The sequence below is a fragment of the Sorex fumeus genome, unplaced genomic scaffold, assembly GCF_029834395.1.
Source record: "Sorex fumeus unplaced genomic scaffold, SorFum_2.1 ptg000037l, whole genome shotgun sequence".
Taxonomy (NCBI): Eukaryota; Metazoa; Chordata; class Mammalia; order Eulipotyphla; family Soricidae; genus Sorex; species Sorex fumeus.
The window spans coordinates 5405025-5428236 of NW_026606094.1; the positions used below are offsets into that span (position 1 = coordinate 5405025).

General features: G+C 40.0%; 1 protein-coding gene across 1 annotated transcript; it reads left to right on the forward strand.

Annotated features, from left to right (window-relative positions):
- The first annotated feature begins 1281 nt into the window (after positions 1–1281).
- On the forward strand, positions 1282–22217 carry GPR37 (G protein-coupled receptor 37). The gene is made up of 2 exons (XM_056118381.1): positions 1282–2668; positions 20646–22217. Exons 1-2 carry the CDS (start codon positions 1643–1645, stop codon positions 21462–21464), a joined length of 1845 nt encoding a protein of 614 aa, XP_055974356.1. The 5' UTR covers positions 1282–1642; the 3' UTR covers positions 21465–22217.
- Positions 22218–23212: the final 995 nt, after the last annotated feature.

Below are 23212 nucleotides of genomic sequence, written 5' to 3' on the forward strand. Positions count from 1 at the left end.
CACAGTAACAAGTCTCACAATGGAGATGTTACTGGGCCCACTGGAGTATATCGATGAACAATGTGGGAGGTCAGTGCTACAGACAGTGCTACATCTTCCTCTATCACTTTCTTCATCAATTTGTCTGCAACTAAGGCTTGGTCAGCACATACACGCGCGTGCACAAGCGCACACACACGCCCTCAGCACCACTCCCGCTATTTCATCAACCACAACAACTTTCATTGTGCTCTGGGCGGTTCAAGCAACCCCTGATGCCATGCTTCCCAAGTCGCTGTGACAGTGCATCCTGCGCCTTCTCTGCCTTCCACTCCCAGAACTGCTCATCCTCTGATTGTGACCTCGGAGCGCCCGTCCCTCCTTCCTTTAGGGACCCAGTTCCCGGGCCCACTTAAGGAGGTGTGCGTCTAACCTGAGTGCCAGGCTCGCGTGCGCGCGGGGACCGCCCTTCCCGGGAGTCCCCACGCCCTAGCGGCTGGGCACGGGTCGAGCTGGTCCCCGCATCTGGCGAGGGGGGGCAGGAACGTGACCCGCCCATCCCCAGCCCCGAGCCGCGCAGGCTCAGCGCCTCCGCCCTTGCTCCCCGCCGCTGGCGGCCCCCGTGCGCGACAGCCGCTACAAAGGGCTTGAATGAACCATGTGTAGGTTTAGTGAGTCATAAACCGCCAGGGGATCCCGTCTCCCCGCAAAACAGCCTCTCTGGGAGGAGGCAGAGGCGCAGGGGAGGAGGCTGGAGCGGCGGCGGGGCGAGGCCGGGCTGCCACCCCCCTTCCTGGCCATGCACCGCCTCGCCCGCGGCCGTTCCAGGCACCGCACACTCCGCCCGGGCAGCGGCGCCCCGGGGCGCACCCTCGAGCGACGGCGCCCGGCGCCCCCGCCCCCCGCGCGCCTTCCCCGCTCCCCGGGGAAACGCCGCCCCGCAGCCCGCGCCGCCCCCCTCGGCCAACTTTGAGCTGCGGGAGAAGCAACTTTGGCAGTGTCGGCGGGGTTCGAATCCCGCTGGGCTGGAGCCTCGCCGCGATGGGGAGGAGGAACTGAAGCGGGACCCGAGTTTCCCCCGGCGAATCCGCGCGGCGCCCGGCGGTGGCTCTTTTTCGGCAACCTGTTTTCCAGCGAACCGGGGAGGAGCAGGATCGTGGCGACTTGTCCTCGAAAGGACGCGAGCTGGATTTTCATTCCAGGGAGAGCCCGCGGCTGGCAGCTGGATCCGGCGGCGTCTCGAGGATGGGCAGAGGAGGCAGCGCAACTGTCACGGCGCAGGCGGTCCCCTGACGCGGGGGGGAGCGGGGGCTCCTTCCGTGCTGCTCGCGGTGGCAACAGTGATCAGCCCTCCGGGTTGTTGCTTGCAACTTTTCAAGGTCAGCTGGAGGCAGCGGCGCTCCCCTCTCCGAACCGTGGGGCGTAGACGCGGGGTTTGAATTGGGCTGAGAGATGCACAGAGCTCCGATCAAGAAAGGAGCATAGAGCGGGGGGATTTTCTTCCCCCAAAGATCCATCCCCCGGGACCTCCCCGACGTCTCCAGTTTCCCCCACCCAGGCGGGGTGAGTATGTGACATGCCTCTAACTCTGAGCGGTAACTTGGGCAGCAGGTGTCGGTCCTAGAAGGGAAGCGGCGGTCGCCGGGTGCGCCCTCGCCGAGCCATGCGGGCACCGGGCGCGCCCTTTACCCGCACCTCGCGGCTGCTGCTCCTGGTACTGCTTAAGTTCTCCGCTGCGTCGGCCCTCGGGGCCGCCCCGGGCACCAGGAACGAAACTTGCCTGGGACGAAGCTGTCCCCCGACACGGATCCAGCGCCGCAGCAGGGACGCGTGGGGACCGGGATATTCTGCCAGAGATGTTCTGCGAAGCCATGGACCCAGGGAGGAGCGGCAGGAGGCGATGGTGCGCGCTGCGCCCTTGTGGGACCATCTGGCAGCCTGGGATGGTGACCCAGGCGTGGTCAGAGGGGTGGCGGCCGTGGTTGAACCCTCTGGACCACCAGCCAGGCCGTCCGGTCCCTGGAGGTGGAAAGGTCCCCGGGGCCAGGAGCTGCCTGCAGCTCTGGGTCTGAGAGGGCACCCCGCGGCTCTCCAACTCTTCCTTCAGACTTCAGAGAAGGATAAGGAGGTCCAGAGGTCTGGCATCTCTGGGCACAGCCAGGTCCACACAGTGAGGACGGAGCCCGGAGTTAGCGACCTTTATTACTGGCCCAGGAGAGCCGGGAGACCCCAAGGTTCCCATCAAGACCCACCAGCCAAGACTGTCACTGCATCATCGGGACATGAAGCAGGGCGCACATTTGCACCCCCAGGCAGAGCTTTGGCCCAGAATGGGTCTTCAGGTGAAGAAGGTCACGAATTGGAGGGTCCCCACCAGGGAAACAGAACGAACCGGCGTTTGCGTTTGAAGAACCCGTTCTACCCGCTGACCCAAGAGTCATATGGAGCCTATGCGGTCATGTGCCTGTCGGTGGTCATCTTTGGCACCGGCATCATTGGCAACCTGGCGGTGATGTGTATCGTGTGTCACAACTACTACATGCGGAGCATCTCCAACTCCCTCTTGGCCAACTTGGCTTTTTGGGACTTTCTTATCATCTTCTTCTGCCTCCCACTAGTCATCTTTCACGAGCTGACCAAAAAGTGGCTGCTGGAGGACTTCTCCTGCAAGATTGTGCCCTATATCGAGGTAATGTCTTGAGGTGGGGGTCTCAAGTTACCCAGGATTTACTGATCAGTACTGCTCTAGCCCACTCCTACCTGCACCCCTTCACTTTTCTCTGGGTTCCTTCTCCATTTTATTCTCCCCAATAACTTCTGCACAACTATACTTTAATAGAAGTGTGCATGTGTGTGTGTGTGTGTGTGTGTGTGTGTGTGTCTATGTGTATGTGTGTGGAATGGTATCAGCTTGATCACTCTCAAAGTCAGACTCATCTGGCCTCAGTTTTTTGTGAAATCAATTTGATTACCTAATATATAGAATTGTTTCTATTAAAAAACCTATCTCTCTGAATAGAGTGTTATGCATTTCTGAGTTAGTACCTATCAGTGTTTCTAGGGTTAATTAATGGGCAGTCTATGCTTGGCATGATTAGAATTCAGCAAGAAAAAACATCCTTCTGAATCCTTTATCTGTTAGATTTTCAGTGTTCCAATCCTTCTCTCCCAAAGAAGTTATCACATTATCTTGTTGAATATAAAAATTGGATATGAAAATTGGAGTATTATTGTTGTTAGCAGAGGGAATCTATCAGTTGACCTCATGATACATTAATAACCTCCCAAATTAGTTTAAATGTCTTTGGCTGTCCGGCATGCTATACTGTTTAAATTCTTATGTCATTTCTTGTTTTGCTTTTTCTTTCTCACTTGGTTGACAATTTTATTTACTTTGTATGAATGGGGTTAAGCAAAAAAATAGACTTTTGTCATGGTGGCACAGAATTCAGTTAACATTCCTAAAGTATATACTATTTACTTGATACTTATTAATTAGATAAGGGATTGACTATTTTAAGGAATGCTCTCTTAGATGAGAAATGCCTCTTATAAAGAGAATGCATGTAATAGTTTACAGACTTTGGGCGGAAAATACTTGAGTGAAATATTAGTTTCAACCTGCATCTCATATCCTGAGCCTTCATTCTGTTAGTTGGAATTTGTTCTTTAAAGGTCTCTCTTTAAACACCAGGTCTTGGAACCAGCCCAAGTGCTTTTCTGCCAGTTGTGTTTTTAGCCAGCTGGCCCTTGATTTCCTCCATTCAGACTGCCCATTTCATTTATGGAAGCAGAAGAAGAGAGACTGTAAATATCCTGGAGTCCCTGATCCTGTCTGGCACCAAGGCCAGTGACACTATGTTCAACATTGTTCCATTGCCTAAAGCTGTGGGGAAAAGTAAACAGCAAACAGTACCTACTTAGAAGGACCAAGGCAAAAGACAGTAAATAAGACCCTCTGTTATGCTGGCAGGGATCAGATGCAGAATCTTTCCATGCTTGCTAAATCAGCTGTTGCTACTTTACCAGGATCCAGGATTTCTCTGGTTGCCAAGCTCCAAGTAGCTCTGGAACATCTGATTTATTTGGTACACAGTTCATTTTCTTGTTAAATTGTAGAAGTGATAGATGAATTGATGTCCTAATATATGTATTTACAAAATTTTCCTTTCAAGATCAATTATAATTTGAGATCTCTCTTTTTATTTGAGTAGTGCAGAAGAAATGGATATCTCAGAAAAAGAAAAAAATAAACAGTAAAGTGAGAGTAACCCTCAATAGGAGAAAATGCTTTTTTTTAAAAAAAGCCTTGGACACTAGTTGAGGTAAAAATACAATATCAAAAAAAGGCAGAAAAAGAAACTGGAGGGAAAGGAAAAGAAAATGTATTCATCTCTTTAAAAACTATTTTAAAAGTATTTATCCAAATCCAGAAAGTTACATCAATACTTTGAAAACCTTTTCATAAATTCTGTTTTCAGTGACAACATTTGCCATCTATTTTACATTTTTCTCTAATTTTGAGGATAAAATTGTATACTTTTATTTATATTCCAATTTTTCAATTTAATTATCTTCTACTAAAGAGTGCTTTTCTGTTTTACATCTTACTATTAAAAATATTAATTGTTATTTTTTGCTCTTTGTGCCCCCTCCCATCTTTATAATCATTTTTTAGGCCTTATTTTCTCTGGAGTAATCAAAGGCTTGGGAAAAGAATTTTTTTTTTGTGAGAGTAAAAAGTAGTCCTCTAGTCCTACCCAATAATCTCTAGGTCTACCCAATCTTATTCTTCTAAAAATAAGTATACTGTTTTTCCTTGCTTTTTTAATCTAATTTTTAGAAGCAGAATATCTCCATTGTCCCCATATAAGAACACAAACTATACAGTCTAAACATAAGAATAAAGTCATCTTATCACCACTAATGGTAGAAATGCCATTTTCAGCGAAGTTGGAGAAAATTAGTACTTCTAACATCCATGCTGGGTTTCTAGAGAAACAGTCCCTGATGTGGATATTCACTGAAAGGAATCTTATTGAAGCTGTTCTTAAATTTACTCTTGGTTGGGCAATGAAGGAAACAGTATTAGACAAGTTGAACTGTGATGCAGATGCCATAAACCCAACTGACACCAAAGAAAGTTCTAGGACTAGGTTAATGCTGCTGGCATGTCTGAATTGAGGCAAGGAGGTCCAGCCTTTATCATCTCTTAATAGAATCAACACTGGATGCAACTTGTTCTCAGAGAGAGAGTATAATCTTGAGCGGAATAGATATCTTTGGTCACGGGCACTTTCAAGAGAATGCTTCTACCAATAGTGCCAGAAACTGGGATCTTGATGACTTAATTCTTAACAGACGCTGGGGGCACAATCTGGGTGGGGATTGTAGCAGCCACTAGAGTGGCTTTGAACTTTTTATGCTAAATTAGAACCAGACAACCTTCTAATCCAACTTCCCAATTTTCAAGATAAAATATGAAGCCTGGAAAAGTGAATAAAGCATACTATGGATATGTGTGTATGTTTTTTTTTTGTGTGTGTGTGTGTATGTGTGTGTGTGTACTTACATATCTAGTGGTAGCACCATAGCACTGTCCTCTAGTTGTTCAGCAATTTGCTTGAGCGGGCCCAGTAAAATTGTGAGACTTGTTATTGTGTTTGGCATATCCAATACTTCCGGCCTCCCGGGGAGCTTGCCAGGCTTTGCTGTGCAAGCAGGATACTCTCAGTAGCTTGCTGGGCTCTCCTAGGTGGTGGAGGAATCGAACTTGGGTTGGCCAGGTCAGCAAGGCAATCTCCCTACCTGCTGTGCTAGTGGTACCCAGACCATTTAGTCTCAACTTTTGTTAATGATACTCAGTTTATTAGCCAAAGGTCTGTTTGGTAAAAGTATGCCCAGTGGATGTTTGCATTTTTATTTCTGCTTCTTGGCATCTTAAATTATTATTATTATTATTATTATTATTATTGCTTGCTAGACAGAAGAAAATAATAATCACAGTTAACATAATCTATTGGGCTGGAGCTATAGCACAGCAGGTACATCATTTGTCTTGCACATGGTCGACCTGGATTAGATTCCTCCATCCCTCTAGGAGAGCCCGGCAAGCTCTCACCCACACAGCAAAACCTGGCAAGCTACCCATAATGTATTCAATATGCCAAAAACAGTAACAAGTCTCACAATTTGTTGTGAGATGTTACTGGTGCCCTCTCGAGCAAATCAATGAACAATGGGAGGACAGTGCAGTGCAGTGCAACATAATCTATTATATGATAAAAATTATAGATCAACCATTATGTTATTTAGTCTCATCATATTTACCATAAATTGGCAGTAAATTGCATAATAAGCAATGCATTAAATTTATAAGAATTTCAGTAATCTAAGACAACTTTGCTTTTTAGTGTATTACATATTTTAGTGATCAAATAGATTATAAAAGTTAGTTTTTAGGGGACAGAGTGATAATACACTGGAGTCTGTGCTTTCCTTGCATGTGGCACACCCAGGTTCAGTCTTTGGTATCACAAATTGTCCCTCGAGCACCTCTGTATCACTATATAACTGGCATCCCGTTGTTGTTTGTCGATTTACTTGAGCAGGCGCAAGTAATGTCTCTATTCATCCCAGCCCTGAGATTTTAGCAGTTTCTCCTTACTCATCTTTCCCAACGATTGGAGGATCTTTCAGGATCAGGGGAATGAGACCTGTTATAGTTACTGGTTTTGGCATATCAAATACGCCACAGGCAGCTTGCCAGGCTCTGCCCATACGAACAGGATACTCTCGGTAGCTTCCCAGGCTCTCCAAGATATATATATATATATATATATATATATATATATATATATATATATATTCTCTCAATGATTTGTTGCCTACAGTCTGAACCCCATCAAATACGGTGTGGTAATTATGGACAATGGGTAGGAAGTGTTTTATGATGTGTTGCGTGCCTGCAAAGTGGCCGCGCAGTCTGGAAAGCAGCCTGAAACATGGCAGCCTTTGGGTAGTGGAGGTCTACTGCTGGAGATGGGTCCCTTGGGCGGGGAGGGCTCTCATTTGTCCCCCCTCTGGGGTGCCCCGAGTGAAAACAACCTGACACGGAGTCCCTCAAGCACAAACAGGAATAATTCCTGAGAGCAGAGCCAGGAATAACCCCTGAGCATCTCTGGGTGTGACCCAAAAAGCCAAAAAAAAAAAAAGCCCTCAGAAGTTACATTTTATGTTAGTAAAATCATCAGGTTTTAGAGTGTTGACGGACATTACAAATAACATTTGTTCCAACTATATTCAAATTCCACTTCTCTCCCAAGTGTTTTTCCTTTCAACTACAAGATTTCTAAAAATTACTATACTGTTCTCCATTTATTGTAGACTTTGAATTTTCTTTAGTTCTGAACTTTCCTATGTTTATTTTATCTGTTGGATATACTTAATAATCTTTTGAATATACAACCCCTGATTAATAAGAAACAATTCATAGTTTTCTGGTGATCTTGTCTACCTTTTCCAGAATTCTGGTTTAAAAAAACACTTATTTTCAGGGCTGGAGCAATAGCACAGCGGGTAGGGCATTTGCCTTGCATGCGGCTGACCTGGGTTCGATTCCCAGCATCCTATACGGTTCCCTGAGCACCGCCAGGAGTAATTCCTGAGTGCAGAGCCAGGAGTAACCCCTGTGCATTGCCGGGTGTGACCCAAAAAACAAAAAAAAACCCTTATTTTCAATTGATATTTATTTATCTTTTCAAATTTTGTCTTCCATCTTTTCTTTGCCTTCCTTTTTTTCTGTCACTTCCTTCCCCCTACAACTTGAACACTTGTATGATATTAAAGAAGTAGTAGATTTTACAGGAGAGGTGTGCTTGTATAGAAAAATAGTATTATTTCTTTTCTTTTAAAATTTTTTATTAGTGAAACACCATGAGGTACAGTTGTAGACTTACAAATTTTTGTGCTTGGGTTTCAGTTATACAATGATTGAATACGCATCCCTCCACCAGTGCCCATTCTTCACCACCACTGATCCCAGTATCACTCCCACCTCCCATTCCCCCCATCCCACCCTACCTCTGTGGCAGAGTGTAAAAAACTACGCACGCACGCTGAAGGTTGTGTGTTCGCGGGCTCTCTGGACGGCTCTATCTCACCGCCCGCGTTCGGTGCCCTAGAACCGCTGTGTGTGGCCTGCATCGGGACAGCTGTTGGCCAAGGGCAGATGAAGGAAGAGATGAGGACCAGACCGGTTGATCTTTGTAGCAGTTTATTACAAGGAAGTTTATCCCATAGAAGAAATTTATGTTATGGAGGGCCTAGATTCTCTCAAGCACACGTTCTCCTTGCTAGTCTCTCGATAGTCCATCTTTCAGCCCTGCTCTTTCATTCTCCAGCTCCCCTCTAGTCTGGGCTGACACTCCACCCAGTCAGGTAGCCAAATCAACATAAGAAAGCCCTTCCTGAATGCTCAAGGGCAAGATACCTCTTAAGGTGTTTTTCTCTTTTCCTCAGTCCAATAAACTATCAACTATTCCTGAGGTTATGCAGGAAGGACAGAACAGTGTTATCTTACAGCAGAGAAAAATAGTATTATTTCTATTAACAAACAGATGTAACAGATTTTTGAAATTTGTATTTATCTATTCTTTTTATTTAATTATTTTGAAAAAAGGTCAAGGGAAATATCCATTATGCAGGGTTAATGGCTAAAAAGTGAATTTCATCATATTCAGTAGTGAATAGTGCTATTACTAGTAATATAGTGCGAATTGTTAGAGTTGATAACTATTGCCCTTCTATTTTAGCATTATGTTATCTTTGTGGCTAGTGATGTATCTCAACATGATCAAGGGCAGAAAGATTGTTAGAAAAGTGAATAAAAGAGAGAGAGGTTATGGTGGACAGAGGCATCCTAATAAACACATTACTTTAATCTAATGTTTCAAATATTCACTAGAAAAAAATCTAATACTCAAGATAATACCTGTATCTGAAATTGTGGAGTGTTGTATGTGGGATTTTCAGTATAAGTTGCATTAAGTCAATAGTGGAGATCAAACCATTTCCTTGAGAATCTAATAAATGAGCAAAATAAATAATTTAGGCATTGAACATGGAAACTGCACCGTCTCTGTGTGTGGTAGAAGTGGAGTTAAGTAAATTTACCTCATTACGGCTTCTTGAACAGGGATGGTTGGTGAATAGTGTAGGATATTTTTTGTTCTGTTTTGCTTTTGTGTTTGAAACCTACCCAGCAGGTGCTCAGGGATCACATCTTGAAGGGCTGAGGGAACATATGGGGTGCTTGGGATTGAACCTAGGTCAGCAGCATGGAAAATAAGTGTCCTATGTGCTCTGCTATCACTCTGGCTCTGGAATGTTTTTGGATGAAGAACCAAATTTTTCCCAAACTTTAGAAATCTTGATTGAAACAAAGCGAAATAAATGGCTTAAGTGATGGTTAGTGCTGACATGTAAGAAAAAATATTAGAAGCTAAAGGTTATATTACTATGTAGGTATGAAGTTCTACACAGATTTTCCCCAGGACTCCTACATTCAAGAAATAGCACATTTATCATGGCAGATGGTGAATTTGCTCAAGTGGCAGCTTAGACTTTTAGGTATTCTGATGGACTTTTAAGTGGAAACATACTGTTTTATGAGTAATTTGAAAGGTACTAATATTATTCTTAGGGAAATAGATTCAATGTAAGAGAATGGTGCTTAGCAAATATTTTATGACTTTCCATTAATCAATCACTTTCTAGTCATTTTCTACATTTCCAAGAAAGAAAAAAACATTTAGCTGGTAACTGCAACAGTAAAGGGGAAAACTATCAAATGCTTTCTTATAAAAGTGCATTCAAGTTCTGAAGAGGTAGAATGGAAAGAGATTAAGGTGCTTGTCATGCATGTGGACAGCACCAGTGTGATCCTGTCAGTAGGATCTTCTCCAAGCTTCTCCAAGCACAGATCTAGCCCCTGAGCACCACTGACTGCAGCCTCTAAGCCCTAAACAAAACATGCAAAAACTAAGACTCCATTTATCAATATTGAAGTTTGCTGAATTTTGGTTCCATGTGAGAATAAAAGTGTTATGGCATTCAAATGTGAAATCCAAGTAATTGCCTTAGCTATGGGTTGAATTAACAGTGTCATCCTTTTAAAAATAAAATTAGTGTAAGGTCTAGAGTGCTCATACAGTGTGTAAGGTGCTTGCTTTCCATACAATCAACCCGGGTTCCATATCCAGATGTTTCCACAGGTGCCACCCGGAGTAATCCCTAAAAACAGAGCAAGGGGTAAGCCCTGAGCACTCCCAGTATGGCCCCAAACACAAAAGTATAAATAATTAGAAAAGTTTAATAAGTCAGTGATGTAGAAAAGAGGAATATGGATTTTTTTCTTCTCAAGACATAAATTTTTAAGCATATACATATATAAGATCATAGCACCTAATAATTAATGAAAGAACAATTTGAATAATTCATTATTTTCTACAATAATTTTCCTTTTATGTCATCATTCATTCATCTATTCACACCCTTTCATTTATCAAATATTTATTTGGAGTTGGCTCTTCACTTGATACTATGTTGGAAGACTACCTGGTAGAAGAGGGAGGGGCAGAAAGGGGAAAAGCTTTCAGAAATGAAGAACAAGATGAGTGGCAGCTATTAACTCATGGAAAATAAAACCATTCTCAAAATACTATTATGAGTTTAGAAAACTTGTTACAGAAGTTCAAGCTTGAACCTGGAATAGGGCAGCCAAAATTACACTTGTTTATGACCAAAGACAGGGAATCTCACATAAAAACTATGTTTCAATTCTCTTTTAATAACACAGTTGGTCTTCTTAAATTCTGTGCACTCAGACCTATAGCGAAAAGTTATGAATATACAGGCATTTTATTCTTGTTTCTTTTTCTCAATTTTTTTTGCATCAGGTGACCATAAAAGTAATTAAATAGATTAGAGATAGTACAGCAGGGATGGCACATGCATTGCATGAGGCTGACCTTGGTTTGATCCCAGGCACCACATATGGACTCCTGAGCCCCACCTGAATGATTACAGAGCACAGAGCCAGGGGTAAGCCCTGAGCATAACAGTGTGTGACCCTGACAAGGTATTTTTATTAAAGGGACAATTCTTGAAACTTTCTTTAGGACATAGAATTTGTGTCAATGTCTGAGATCACACTTCTTGCTTTGCAGCTATTAATTCTTATTAACCTTAAGGACAGTAAGCAAATCAATTTTACATTTCTACTTAAGTGAATGGTGTATTTAGCAATGTATCAGCAGTACATTAAGCTGGGTCCTTTCCTTCTGAAAATTTCAAAAGGACACTTAGTGTCTAATTTGCATTTAGAGAACCTAGGAAGAAAACCTGTCTGGGGAGATACATTAAATCCTACAATAGGGTTTAGGGAATAGAAACATAGAAATTATAGGGCATAAAGAATGCAATTTACAAAAATTTTAGCTAATTTCACAAGCACATGCTCAGAGTGAGAGCTTATTTCCGTGTCCTAAAGGCTGTCAAGGTATACTAGAATGTCTATAAAAGATCCTTTAAGAATGAAAATGGAAACACATATATCTGCAAAACCAAAGTAGATCAGAGTTTATGAGCCTATTGAAGCTGAGTGAGTGAAAGCCGGCCTTTGTTTCTATACTACATGGGCTTTCATAGAATCCCCCGACCTTTAATAGCTCTTGCTTTGTGCTGCAACTGCATATAACAGTGACACATTGGAAGCACCACACTGAGATGTGTTCTGTGGGCGGAGACATCTGAGCAGGCTGCTCTGCAGTGATTTTGTCTCTGGCATCATTTCTGCTCTCGTTCTCCAGGGATCTTCCTGTCATTTTACTTCCTAAAATTGACCTGCCAAGGCCCCATAATTAACTCAACCCTTTTGCCAAGACTAACTCTTAAATATCCTCATTAGAATGCACTTCTACATGCCAGAAGAGATGATCTCATCTAAAATTTCAAAGTAGAATGGAGAACCTCAACTATGGGGTCTTTCTTTTTGCAAAGAAAGTACAGATATTTCCTATAAAACTTTTGTGAAAAACAGGTGACAATCCCAGGCCCAGACATTCTTCAGAGAAAACTCTTACTGTTTCCTCTAGTTTTGAAGTTTATAGTTTTTTTTTTTCCTTCGGGGAAGAGGGCATATTAGGACTTATTCCTGTCTCTGCTCAAGGATTACTACTAGTGATGATCAGGGCAAGATATGAGGTGCCAGGGACCAAGCCTCAGTTGGCCACAAGCAAGACAAATTCCTCACTTGCTGTGTTATCACTCAGTTCCCAAGTTTATAGCAATTTTTATTGTTATCTGTCAGCACACTTGTAGGGTTCATAGCATTAATAAGACCAAGGTCAGTGATTCAATCCCTATCTGGGATGAGTCACTTTCATTGGTTCTGTGACTGTCATCAGGGCTTAATATTTTTATTCCCTCCTCATCACTTCTTTACATACTACACCTTTAACTTTTTCTTCATGTAAATCTCTCCTGTATTGGAAAAGTATTTGTTAAATTATTCACAGTAAACTGTGAGATTTAATAAAATCAAAGTTATATGTCTTTCCTAAGAAAATCAAAGAAATAGAATACTTTGTTGACAAGAAAAGGTGGAATTTTCTTTTAACAGAAGAGAAATTTTGTCTTGAAATGTAATTTCTCTATATACCTAAGTGCAACTGGATGGCACCAGCACTCATTTTATTTTTTGTTTAGTTTCACATAACTAAAATAATGACATGCATCATGCAAATCAGTGCCATTAGTTATAAGGGGGAAAAAGGTAGAAAAAGTGTTATTTTTCTTTAGAGACTCATCAGAACTCTTAAGTGAACAGCAAAACTTCCAGGTCACTTTAAGATTGATTAAAAACATCATAATAGTACTAATGATTTAAACTATAGACTTGGGGAGAATATTTTATTTTGAAATGAGTTGCTAATTATTGAGAATAAATGGAATATCTAAATTTCTTAAGACCTGTCTTTTCTAATGTCTTTAATATTAAGCCAAGTTAATTTCATTTGCATTTTTATGCTAATGATGATTGACACATTTGTAATTAATTATATTATCAGAGATACAATATAATACAATTATTGTTTTTACTTAACAATCAAATATGATACTACATAATTAAGAAATAGCATTTAGTAGGAAACTTATGTCAAGGTAGGGCTATAAAGATAAAGAATAGTTCATATATTACCACAAAAAGTTTTGGAATAACTTGTTTATAGTATTAATTTTAAAAACAATTTTGAAAAAAATAGTATGCTACCACACCTACGTAGAATGGAGTAAGGTAGAGATCAAGGCAGTAATGACAGTTAATACCTTTGAAATGTGTTTTCCTATATCAGTGTGAGTAACATAGATGAAATGGACTGAGAATCGTTGACATTTATTTATGACATGTCGGTGTGAGATATGCCAAATTAAATGTCCATAATTTTGATTAAGGGCACATACCTTTTCTCTGATTGGAAGAATGACCATGAAATGCTCTATGAGATAAGTGTGCTGAAACTTCAAATCTTGGGTTTTCTTTTTTTTTGGTTTTAAACCACTAATGGAAGTGCACCAGTGGTATAATATTGTTGTTTATATGCAACCTAAAATGAAGACCTTGGATAAGAGCCATCTCATTCATAGCAATCTGATAAACAGTGGTCCTGGGTTGTTTTTCCTGCTGACGCTCAAAGAAGTGTCTTTTGTGGGGAAGTTGCCCTGAAGTGCTGCAGAGAGAAGTATGGAAAGTACTAGAGGAAGCCAAAGGCAAACAAGCTCAAGCCATTGAGAGTTTCAAAGGGAACTCTACTCTGTGTTCCTCCTGAATTTCCCCTGACTGATTGTTAAGTGGAACCACTGACTTAGAATAGATTATCATTCATGGCCCAAATGAATGGGTTTTCTTAACAGTGATTCCCTTGTTGGGAGGGTGACTTGTATATATGGGCTGCATATAAATAGATCTACTTAAACATTTTTTTGGGGTAAACTATGTTAGGCTAACATATAATTGCCTTGTTTTTGGTTAGAATTTTTGCAATTTTTATAAAAGTTCAGTGTGTGCTAGTCAGTTTATCGTACTTTAACATACCATTTCAGTTTGATATGAAATTAATTTTGTTTAGAAGTACATTAAGCTCTTTATTTATTTATTTATTTATTTATTTTTTACCCTCCATACCCATCAGTGTTGTCATCGATTTATACCAGGTCTTACAAAAGATATGTTATAGTTGGTGGAAGTTACACTTATATAATCTTATAATTATTTCTTCTTTTTTCTGCGGACAGTAAGCTTCTGAGAAATGCAGCAAAAGGTCAGATTTTTATACATTACCAGTCAGTGCTCATAAAGTATCTATGCACACTTTTTTCATATAAGTTTGATTAGGGATAATGTCCTATAGTGAATGTGACGATACTCATCATCATGTCAGGCTCATGGCCAGAGTTCGTATTGAGCTAGAAATTAAATAATGGGAAGAAAATGTTGGTATTAGAATTTTCCACTTCCAACCCCATGAATGCTCAAGGTTCTATTTTTCTTGTGCTTTCTGGTGTTTTGAGGCAATGCTGCATGTGGCTGAAGTTGCCTAACACTTTGCTCTGTTGACCAGGCAGGGACCCAAGAAACCGTAACATAAGGAAGAGCAGCACATTTTCATTTGAGGAAAATAATTTAGAGTTTCTTTTGAGTCAAAAGAGTTTCTTTTGAATCTGATGATATTTTGACATCAGTGCTTTTCAGTTGCAGTGTCTTATTTCCCCAAACAGTTAAGGATTTTTTTGCTTTCAACTTTTCTCTGATCTTGATTCTCAGAATGGATGGCCTTGTCTATTAAAAGTGTTTACAGTTCTAGTTTTGTGGATGTTAATTATTCCCCCCATTGCTGTTTAATTAATAAGAGATTGCATCTTACCCATTCCATCTCTCGGGTGTTACTTCAAAGAAATAGCCATCCAAGTCAATGCTTAAGAGCTTTACTCCCGAGTGCCTTTTTCAGAGTGATATTGCATTTTAGCAATCAGATATGGTCATTAAATGCAGAAGATCCAGTCTTCATGATACATTTTATAATTGCCTATAATTGTACCATTCATCTTGGTAGAATTTCTAATGAGCTGTATGTAAACAAGTGTGTTTCAAAATTGTGATAGAAATCTTTTCCTATTACCCTCACATTTAGCAATTTTAATTACATGGCTATCTCTCATACCTGAGTAAGCAGAAATTTAGCCCACTGCCTGAGATCCAGTTGATTTTTATCAATTAATTTCTGAGGTGTGTGTTACACATCACGTAAATAATTCATGAAAGTACTGAGCAGGACCTTCCGACTTTTCTTGCTTTTTCCCATCATGAAACCTAGTGCAAAAATAAATTTGGAGAAATGCACATGAAGTAATCACACTGTAGGCAGTGGCAGCGGGAGGGGGAGTAGATCTTATATATCTAGGACTGGCATTTGGAATGCCGTTGCTGTTGGCAACTGTGTTTCAAGTGCAGTCTGTATTTGGGACAGCATTTTCCCTCACAAGCTCCTTCAGCAACTCTGTGGTTCATATAACCTTCCTGAACTGTTTATCCTTCTTGCATTGAATCCTAATTGCAGAGGATACCAGAGGAGAGAACTACACCTTGAAAACTGGAAGTTAGATGCAGAAACTCCTTAAAGAGTGTGCACAAAATCTTCAATCTGTGATTTCTCAAGGTTTGACAACCTACAACTGGTAAAAAGGACTGCAAATGAAATCTCTTAGAGGTTCTCAGTACTTAAAACTTCTAAGGTTATGGCTGGAGATTTCAACGTCTTCCAATAAAAGGCAGTGTAGGATTTGTGAATAAAATATTGAAGCTTGTACAAATGTTACCCACAATTTTTTCAGGCTTTCTTGAGATGAGACAGACAGAATATAGGAAAACCTGTTTTCTCCAACAAAGCACTAAATTAAAGTGGAGGCATAGCATACTTTATATTATCTAGGGTGTAGCAATCTAACACACCCAACTTAATATGTGTCCACCTACATAAACTTGGTGCTCCCTTTCATGAAATGCTTTGTAATGCTAGATTTTGTGATAATTGGCCTCAAACCTCAATCTCTCCCATGACATTTAGGTAAAATAATGCTGGAACTATTCTATCTCCTGTCTTGTGCATCTTTCATAAGTAATGATAGATAGCTATCAAATCAGTAGGTGTTATGAAACCCTGAGTCTAGGAGATTATTATACTACTGAGTTTTTATTTTAATAGAAATGTTAATCATAATTTAAAAAGTGCACAGCACAAACTTTTGTACTTAAACTATTAGTGGCTTGAACCCGGCTATATAGTGACAAAGATATGCATATGATTTTCTTTAGTGAAGCCTGTGCAGAAATCGTGCCTAAGGTTTATGCAGTAGTTTTTAAGTTCTTTTTAATTGAATCACTGTGAGATACGTGGTTACAAAGTTGTTCACAGGTGGGTTTTAATCATGCAATGTTCCAGCACCCTTCCCTTCACCAGTCTACATTTCCCACCAATGTGTCTACTTTTCATCTGGCCAGCTCTTTCCTCCCACCCCCGCCTGCTCAACCTGTCTCTGTGGCAGCCACTTTTCTTCTCTCTCTTGCCCTATCTCTCTCTCCTTGCTTGCTCTCTCTCTTGCTTGCTCCCTCTCTCTTGCTTGTTTGCTCTCTCTCTTGCTTGCTCGTTCGCTCTTTCTCTGCCTCTCTCTCTCTCTCTCTTTCCATTTGGGTACTATGGTACTATGGTACTGAGAGGTCATCCCTTTACCTACTTTCAGCACTCAGTTCTTGTCCAGAGTGATCATTTCCAGCTATCATTTTCAGAGTGGTCCCTTCTCTCTCTTAACTTCCCTCCCACTTCACCACTTGAGGCAAGTTTCCAGCCATGTGCCAATCGTCCTGGCCCTTGTTTCTGCTGTCCTTGGGTATTAGTCTCCTATTTTGTTTTTTATATACCTCAAATGAGTGCAGTTATTCTGTTTGTCTATCTCCTTCTGACTCCTTTCACCAATGATGATACTCTATGTGTCCATCCATTTATAAGCACATTTCATGACTTCAGTTTTCCTGACAGCTGCATAGTATTCCATTGTGTAGATATACCATATATCCAGTCAGCTGTTCTCAGGCACGTGGGTTGTTTCCAGTTTCTGGATATTGTGAATAGTGCTGCAATGAACATAGTGGTACAGATGGCTTTTCTGCAGTATGTTTTTAGGTCCCGGAGTATAGTATGTGCAATTTCTTTTTATCGTTTGGGAGTTTATTTTTGTTTGTTCTACATTCTTACATAGAAATGAATAAAAATGTTTGAAAACTATTGTATAAACATAGCTTTCAGAACTCCATAAAACAAAATAAAGCAATTTTCACATGCTAGCATTTGATGTAGACCTTTAGAAAATGTCAAATCCTGAGGTTTTCATCCAATGTGTGCCAATCATTGGCATTAAAAAGCAATAATCTGATCTTCAGACAGTTGCATGGTATGGACTTACACAGTTTAGAATTACATTAAATCTCCAGCATAGTTGCAAAATACATTTCGTAAATGTCCAGCATTGATGCAAAAAAAATTCCACCAAGGTGAAGAGATCATTAATTTAAAAATTAATTTTTAAAAGGTGGATATAAAAGAACTTTATCTGCTCATCCTTTAAAATGATGTTTTGCATTGGTACTTAGGAGAAATTTTCCGTAGATTTGAAGAACAAGAAATATGGCGCTAAGCTCAGTTAAGACCTTGTGATCTGCACTGATTGAAAGCTTTTGCAGTCATATTTTCCTTCATTTTTGTTTTTCATATACTTAATATTCACTGTAACTCATTCTTACCATATGTTCTAATAATTATGCGAATAGAAGGTGTGTGGATAACAATCGCTTTATTTTCTATCTTATTATTAATAAACAGTGAGTAGCATGCAGTTTGTAAAAAGGAATGAGAGTATTAAATGTTGGAACTCTCATAGAATCCATGAGGCAAATTGCCATAGAGATGCTCATAGTGACAGCTTGGATGTAGTAGATAAACAACTAATGTTTTGAGTGCTAAAATTGTTATGACAAATGGTTTTCCTTTTGTCAAAATGCTCCATTTGAGTTCTAAAAAAATCAGTTCTAAAATATCTAGATTTTTTTTTGTTGCATTCTCCCTGTAATTGCTTCTTACTAGCTGGTAGGAGAGAGTGAATACCTGTACTCAGGTGTCCGGAGTCAGCCTAAAGCATTCCATTTACCTAGGATTTTTTCTTTCCATCTCCAGTCTTATCTTTTATTTATTGTTTTATCTAAATTAGTCAATAATAAGCATTGAAAACTACTTCAATTTTCTTTTGAATAGTTTAGTAGCTATGATTCTCCTAGATTACTGTGCTTATTTTGTGTTTCTGAAAGTTGCCTTATCTCTTTTTGTGGACTACTGGAGAGAAAGAATTATTCTTGCTCCTTTCTAAGCAAAGTCCTGGCATAGTAAATATCAGTTGATCAATATCAATTGATCAACATCAATAATTGATGGAAGTATGTTTGTGATCCTCATTAGAATGCATGATGCCCAGTAAATATTTCAAAAATTATGGAGTGGTAGAATGTTTATATTAGGAGTAGCATGCATTTATATTCCTGGAAAAGTCTCTGTGGGAGAAAAGGTTTTCATTTTTTAATTTGATTTTTTGGGTGGATTTTAGTACTTTGGTTTTTGTGCAAGGGACTGAATCCAGAACTGCTTGTATGCTAAGCAAGTGTTATACTACTGAGGTGCATCCTTGACAGTTATATAAATATTTTTGGTTCTTAACCTTAAATTGTTCATTTATTTAGATCTCTGTATATATGAGCATAATATGCATATAGTAGCTACTCTTCTTTGAATAGTATTTTATGTGGTCAGCCTCAAATGATCTGAAATTTTCCTGTGACTATCATTATGTAGACATTTTACTAATTTTTGCTTGCTTTGTGTTTTTGTTAATATCTTTTCATATATTTCAGCATCTAATTTTTTTAAAAAATGATGAACATAGTGGTAGATTATCGCTTGCATTTTGTGATTTTTAATTGTGAACTCATCTTCCCAGGTGTTTGATATATGGGATTTCCCAGAGGCTTAGTTTTAAAGCCCATATTGCTTCTGTCAGGTTCCTTGGATGATTTAGAATTTTTCAGCTTAGGCATTTTTTGTTTGTTTTGTATGTGGGGGGGGGGCCTCTAAAGAGTGTTCTGGGGGTTTGGGGACCACAACTGGCTTTTGGTCAAGCAGTTCTCACCAAGTAAGCGTATAGTTGAATGCTTGGGTCTGAGCAGTGCCTGGAGTTGAGCTTGTGTGAGCTGAGCCTGAGTCTGTAGTATCTTCCCATCACCTGCAGTCTGGATATATTGGGCTGTGTAGGTGCTGTGAATCCTAGTCCAATGTAAATTCAGAATCCTGGTTAGAATTTACTCTCTTTTATTCTTATGCTTTATTTTTGCCCTTTTTACTTTCTTTTGGCTTTTGGGACCATACCCTACAGTGCTCAGGTTTTACTCCTGCCTCTGTGCTCGAGGGACCATAGGCAGTGCTGAGGATTCTAACCAGAACTGGCCCCCCTTGCAATGCACGCACCTTAATTCTTGGACAAGCTCTCTGTTCCCTCTTTCTGCCTTCTCCTCTACTCCTCCATATCAAGATCCAAATCAAAATCCAAATGCAAAATTTCTCTACTATCTCACTCTACTTGTTTTCTTTATACTTAGGAAGATGTCCTCCCTAAGGAGTACATTATAAGATATTCCTCCTCCCCCAATTTTTTATCCTATTGAGAGAGCAGCCATCCAGAAGGGGATCTTTGACTGAATCCACACTCACATTAGTCTTGACCATTTCCTACTTCTAAGATGTACCTGGATATTAACTGGAAACTTTCATTTGAGTTGGCAGGGGCTCCTGGAGCACTTCCATGTTGTAGAGAGGGAGTGGGGTATTCACCTGTTTGGAAGTTGTTTTCTCATTAAGCTTGAGCCCTGGGGAATTTTCCTTTATTTGTTTCCCTAGGGAATAGGTTGTAAAATTATATACAGATACTAAATTTTGCTCTTAGGAGAAGCTTAAGGAAATCTACAGTCCACTAGTTTCTTAGAAACAAGCTCCTGAATGTTCTCTATTTGTAAAAATAATAAAAAATAAAAGCTATTTGTGCTATTTGGTGGCAAGCGTTCTTTTCAACTATGAAAATTAGATACATTCAATTATCCTTATTCCTTATCTCTAGCTCCTCATGATAGACATTTTCACTGTGGCTGAAATTCTTGGGGACTCTCCTATCTATAACGGCATAGGACTATCTGGTCATTATGGATTCTTTCACTTCTAAATTTTTTTTCTTCCTGACTCTAAACCAGTACATTTCTTCTTTCCACCTCCCCCAATTTTTTATCCATATAATGACTGAGCTACAGTCTCCCAGTCTTCTTTCCAGAAAATTCTCTCTCTCTCTCTCTCTCTCTCTCTCTCTCTCTCTCTCTCTCTCTTTTGCTAATCTATATTTATTGCTTCATTTAGATCTTGACCAGGTCATGTGAATAAATGCATTCTGTGTCTCTCCCACAGGTTGCCTCTCTGGGGGTCACGACTTTTACCCTCTGTGCTCTGTGCATCGATCGCTTCCGCGCTGCCACCAACGTTCAGATGTATTATGAAATGATCGAAAACTGCTCTTCCACAACGGCCAAACTTGCTGTGATCTGGGTGGGGGCCCTCCTGTTGGCACTTCCAGAAGTGGTTCTCCGCCAGCTGAGCAAGGAGGATCTGGGGTTCAATGGCAGAGCTCCGGCAGAACGCTGCGTTATAAAGATCTCCTCTGATTTACCGGACACTATCTACGTGTTAGCCCTGACCTACGACAGCGCCAGGCTCTGGTGGTATTTTGGCTGTTACTTCTGCCTGCCCACCCTTTTCACCATCACCTGCTCATTAGTGACTGCGAGGAAAATCCGCAAGGCAGAGAAGGCCTGTACACGCGGGAATAAGCGGCAGATTCAGCTCGAAAGCCAGATGAACTGTACAGTGGTGGCCTTGACCATCTTATACGGGTTTTGCATCATACCCGAGAATATCTGCAACATTGTTACCGCCTACATGTCCACAGGGGTTTCTCAGCAGACTATGGACCTTCTTAACATCATCAGCCAGTTCCTGATGTTCTTTAAGTCCTGTGTCACCCCGGTCCTCCTTTTCTGTCTTTGCAAACCCTTCAGTAGGGCGTTCATGGAGTGTTGCTGCTGTTGCTGTGACGAGTGCATCCAGAAGTCTTCCACGGTGACCAGCGATGACAATGACAATGAGTACACCACGGAGCTGGAGCTCTCACCTTTTAGTACCATACGCCGGGAAATGTCCACTTTTGCATCAGTTGGAACTCATTGCTGAAGGACGTTTGGTTAGATTTGTTTATTAGTTTGATTTTTATCTCCTGTGAAAGTTTTCACTTTGTCTTTTTTCCTTATGGGGGAAAAATGTAAAAAAAAAATTAAGAGAGAAATATTAACTGTCGTAGAACAGATTTTGCAAATTAATATTTGTGCTTTGAAAAAATGTTTTTATTTAGTTATTTAAGAAGTATGAGGAGGCCAATAATTTTAGATCATTTTTTCTGGTCTGGTGCTAATATTTTATTTGAATAAAAGTGGCTGCATCTTAACTGAAATAATTGCTAAGTTTTTTTCTTTTAAAAGTAATAATCATTGTACACTGATTATAGCCATGTGATTTTGTAGATTATTTTATGTATGAGTTGTGATTGAAAGTATATTGTAAATGGTATTGTGAGATGTTCTGTAGTTGAGAAGCATTCACAAAATAGCACCAAATAAATTACACTTTATTCTTTAATGTCATTGTCCATCTACTTTTAACCAAGAGTCAATAAATCTTTCAATTGCCTTAAGTAAACAATGGCTCTATGCAAATTGGCCTTATTAATTTATAATTGTATACCCCTTTAAGGCAGGAAATCATTTATGTTATAAAAAAATTTTCAAAAGTAGTACTATTTTATATGCATGAATCACAAAACTATCTGTATATTAAAATGAAATTGTATTTTTAATATTTAGATCTAGATGTAAAATTACTCCAAATATTTATGAAATATAAATAAATAGACTGCAGAGTAGGAAGAGAGTTTCTCTTTTCCTTCTTTCTTTTTTTTCTGTAGTGTCAAAGATTGAACCCAGGGTCTTACACATATAAGGCAAGTACTCTACCAGGGGACTCCATTCTGGCTTTAAAAGTAGCTTTTTTTTTTTCAATTTGCATCTAAACTAGCATCTAGAAATATTGGTTTTCTCAAGAGAAATTTTGCACATAGTCAAAGCACACAAAAACTATGAACTTGTCATTTGATTTTCCCTGAGCACTGACCTTTGAATACTGTGTGAATTCTATCTGAAGCATTTGGAATATAGACATGTCTATATTAGATGGCAGAGACAAGTGACCCACTGCCACGGTGTGGCTGCAATGTCTTAGACCTGAAAAATTGTGAAGTAGAATTCTATTTTCTGGCTGGAAGCTGCCCTATGTCTGCTTGGCAATTTCTGTCATATTTAGCATTGCTGACTAGTGCCTCTTTCTTCCAGATTTTGACATGCTGTTATTTAAATAATTCCACTTTCATGCTACAAAAGTCAACAATACTTAAAGTTACTCTTCTAAGTTATAACATGGTGTTACTTAAATCATTAAACTTTAGTCAAAAAAATAAAGATGGTTAATCTAGACCATTTATTTTCCTGATAAAACTCAGATTAGTATTCAGAATATCTCCAGTAAAGTGCTCTTCAAAGGGATTTTTTTTACCTAATATCTGTATTTTAAGAAATTTAAGGGATAAGAAAAATAAGGCACCACTGTTTTCTTTGCAATAGGTCTTTGGCGAATGTCTTGAGAATACATGAACTAGGTTTGGACTGCTGAGCAGGTTAACAGTTCTGATTCCATATTGAAATTTCGTTAGCTTTATAAGTCAAAATACACTAAGTACAGGACGTTGAAAAGGTTTGGTGTTTTTATAGGGAGCATATCCAAGTAAATAGAGTTTAGCCGAATGCTGGACTTAACAAAGCCACGTGAAGATGTGCTGAGAAGAAGCAACACAAACAATAAACAATGGGATA

What these genes read in the sequence shown, in the direction of transcription:
- GPR37 (XM_056118381.1), top strand. Translation starts at nt 1,643, where the DNA reads ATGCGGGCACCGGGCGCGCCCTTTACCCGCACCTCGCGGCTGCTGCTC. An exon ending in AGATTGTGCCCTATATCGAG is followed by an intron (nt 2,669 to 20,645) that starts GTAATGTCTTGA and finishes TCTCTCCCACAG; the next exon opens with GTTGCCTCTCTGGGGGTCAC.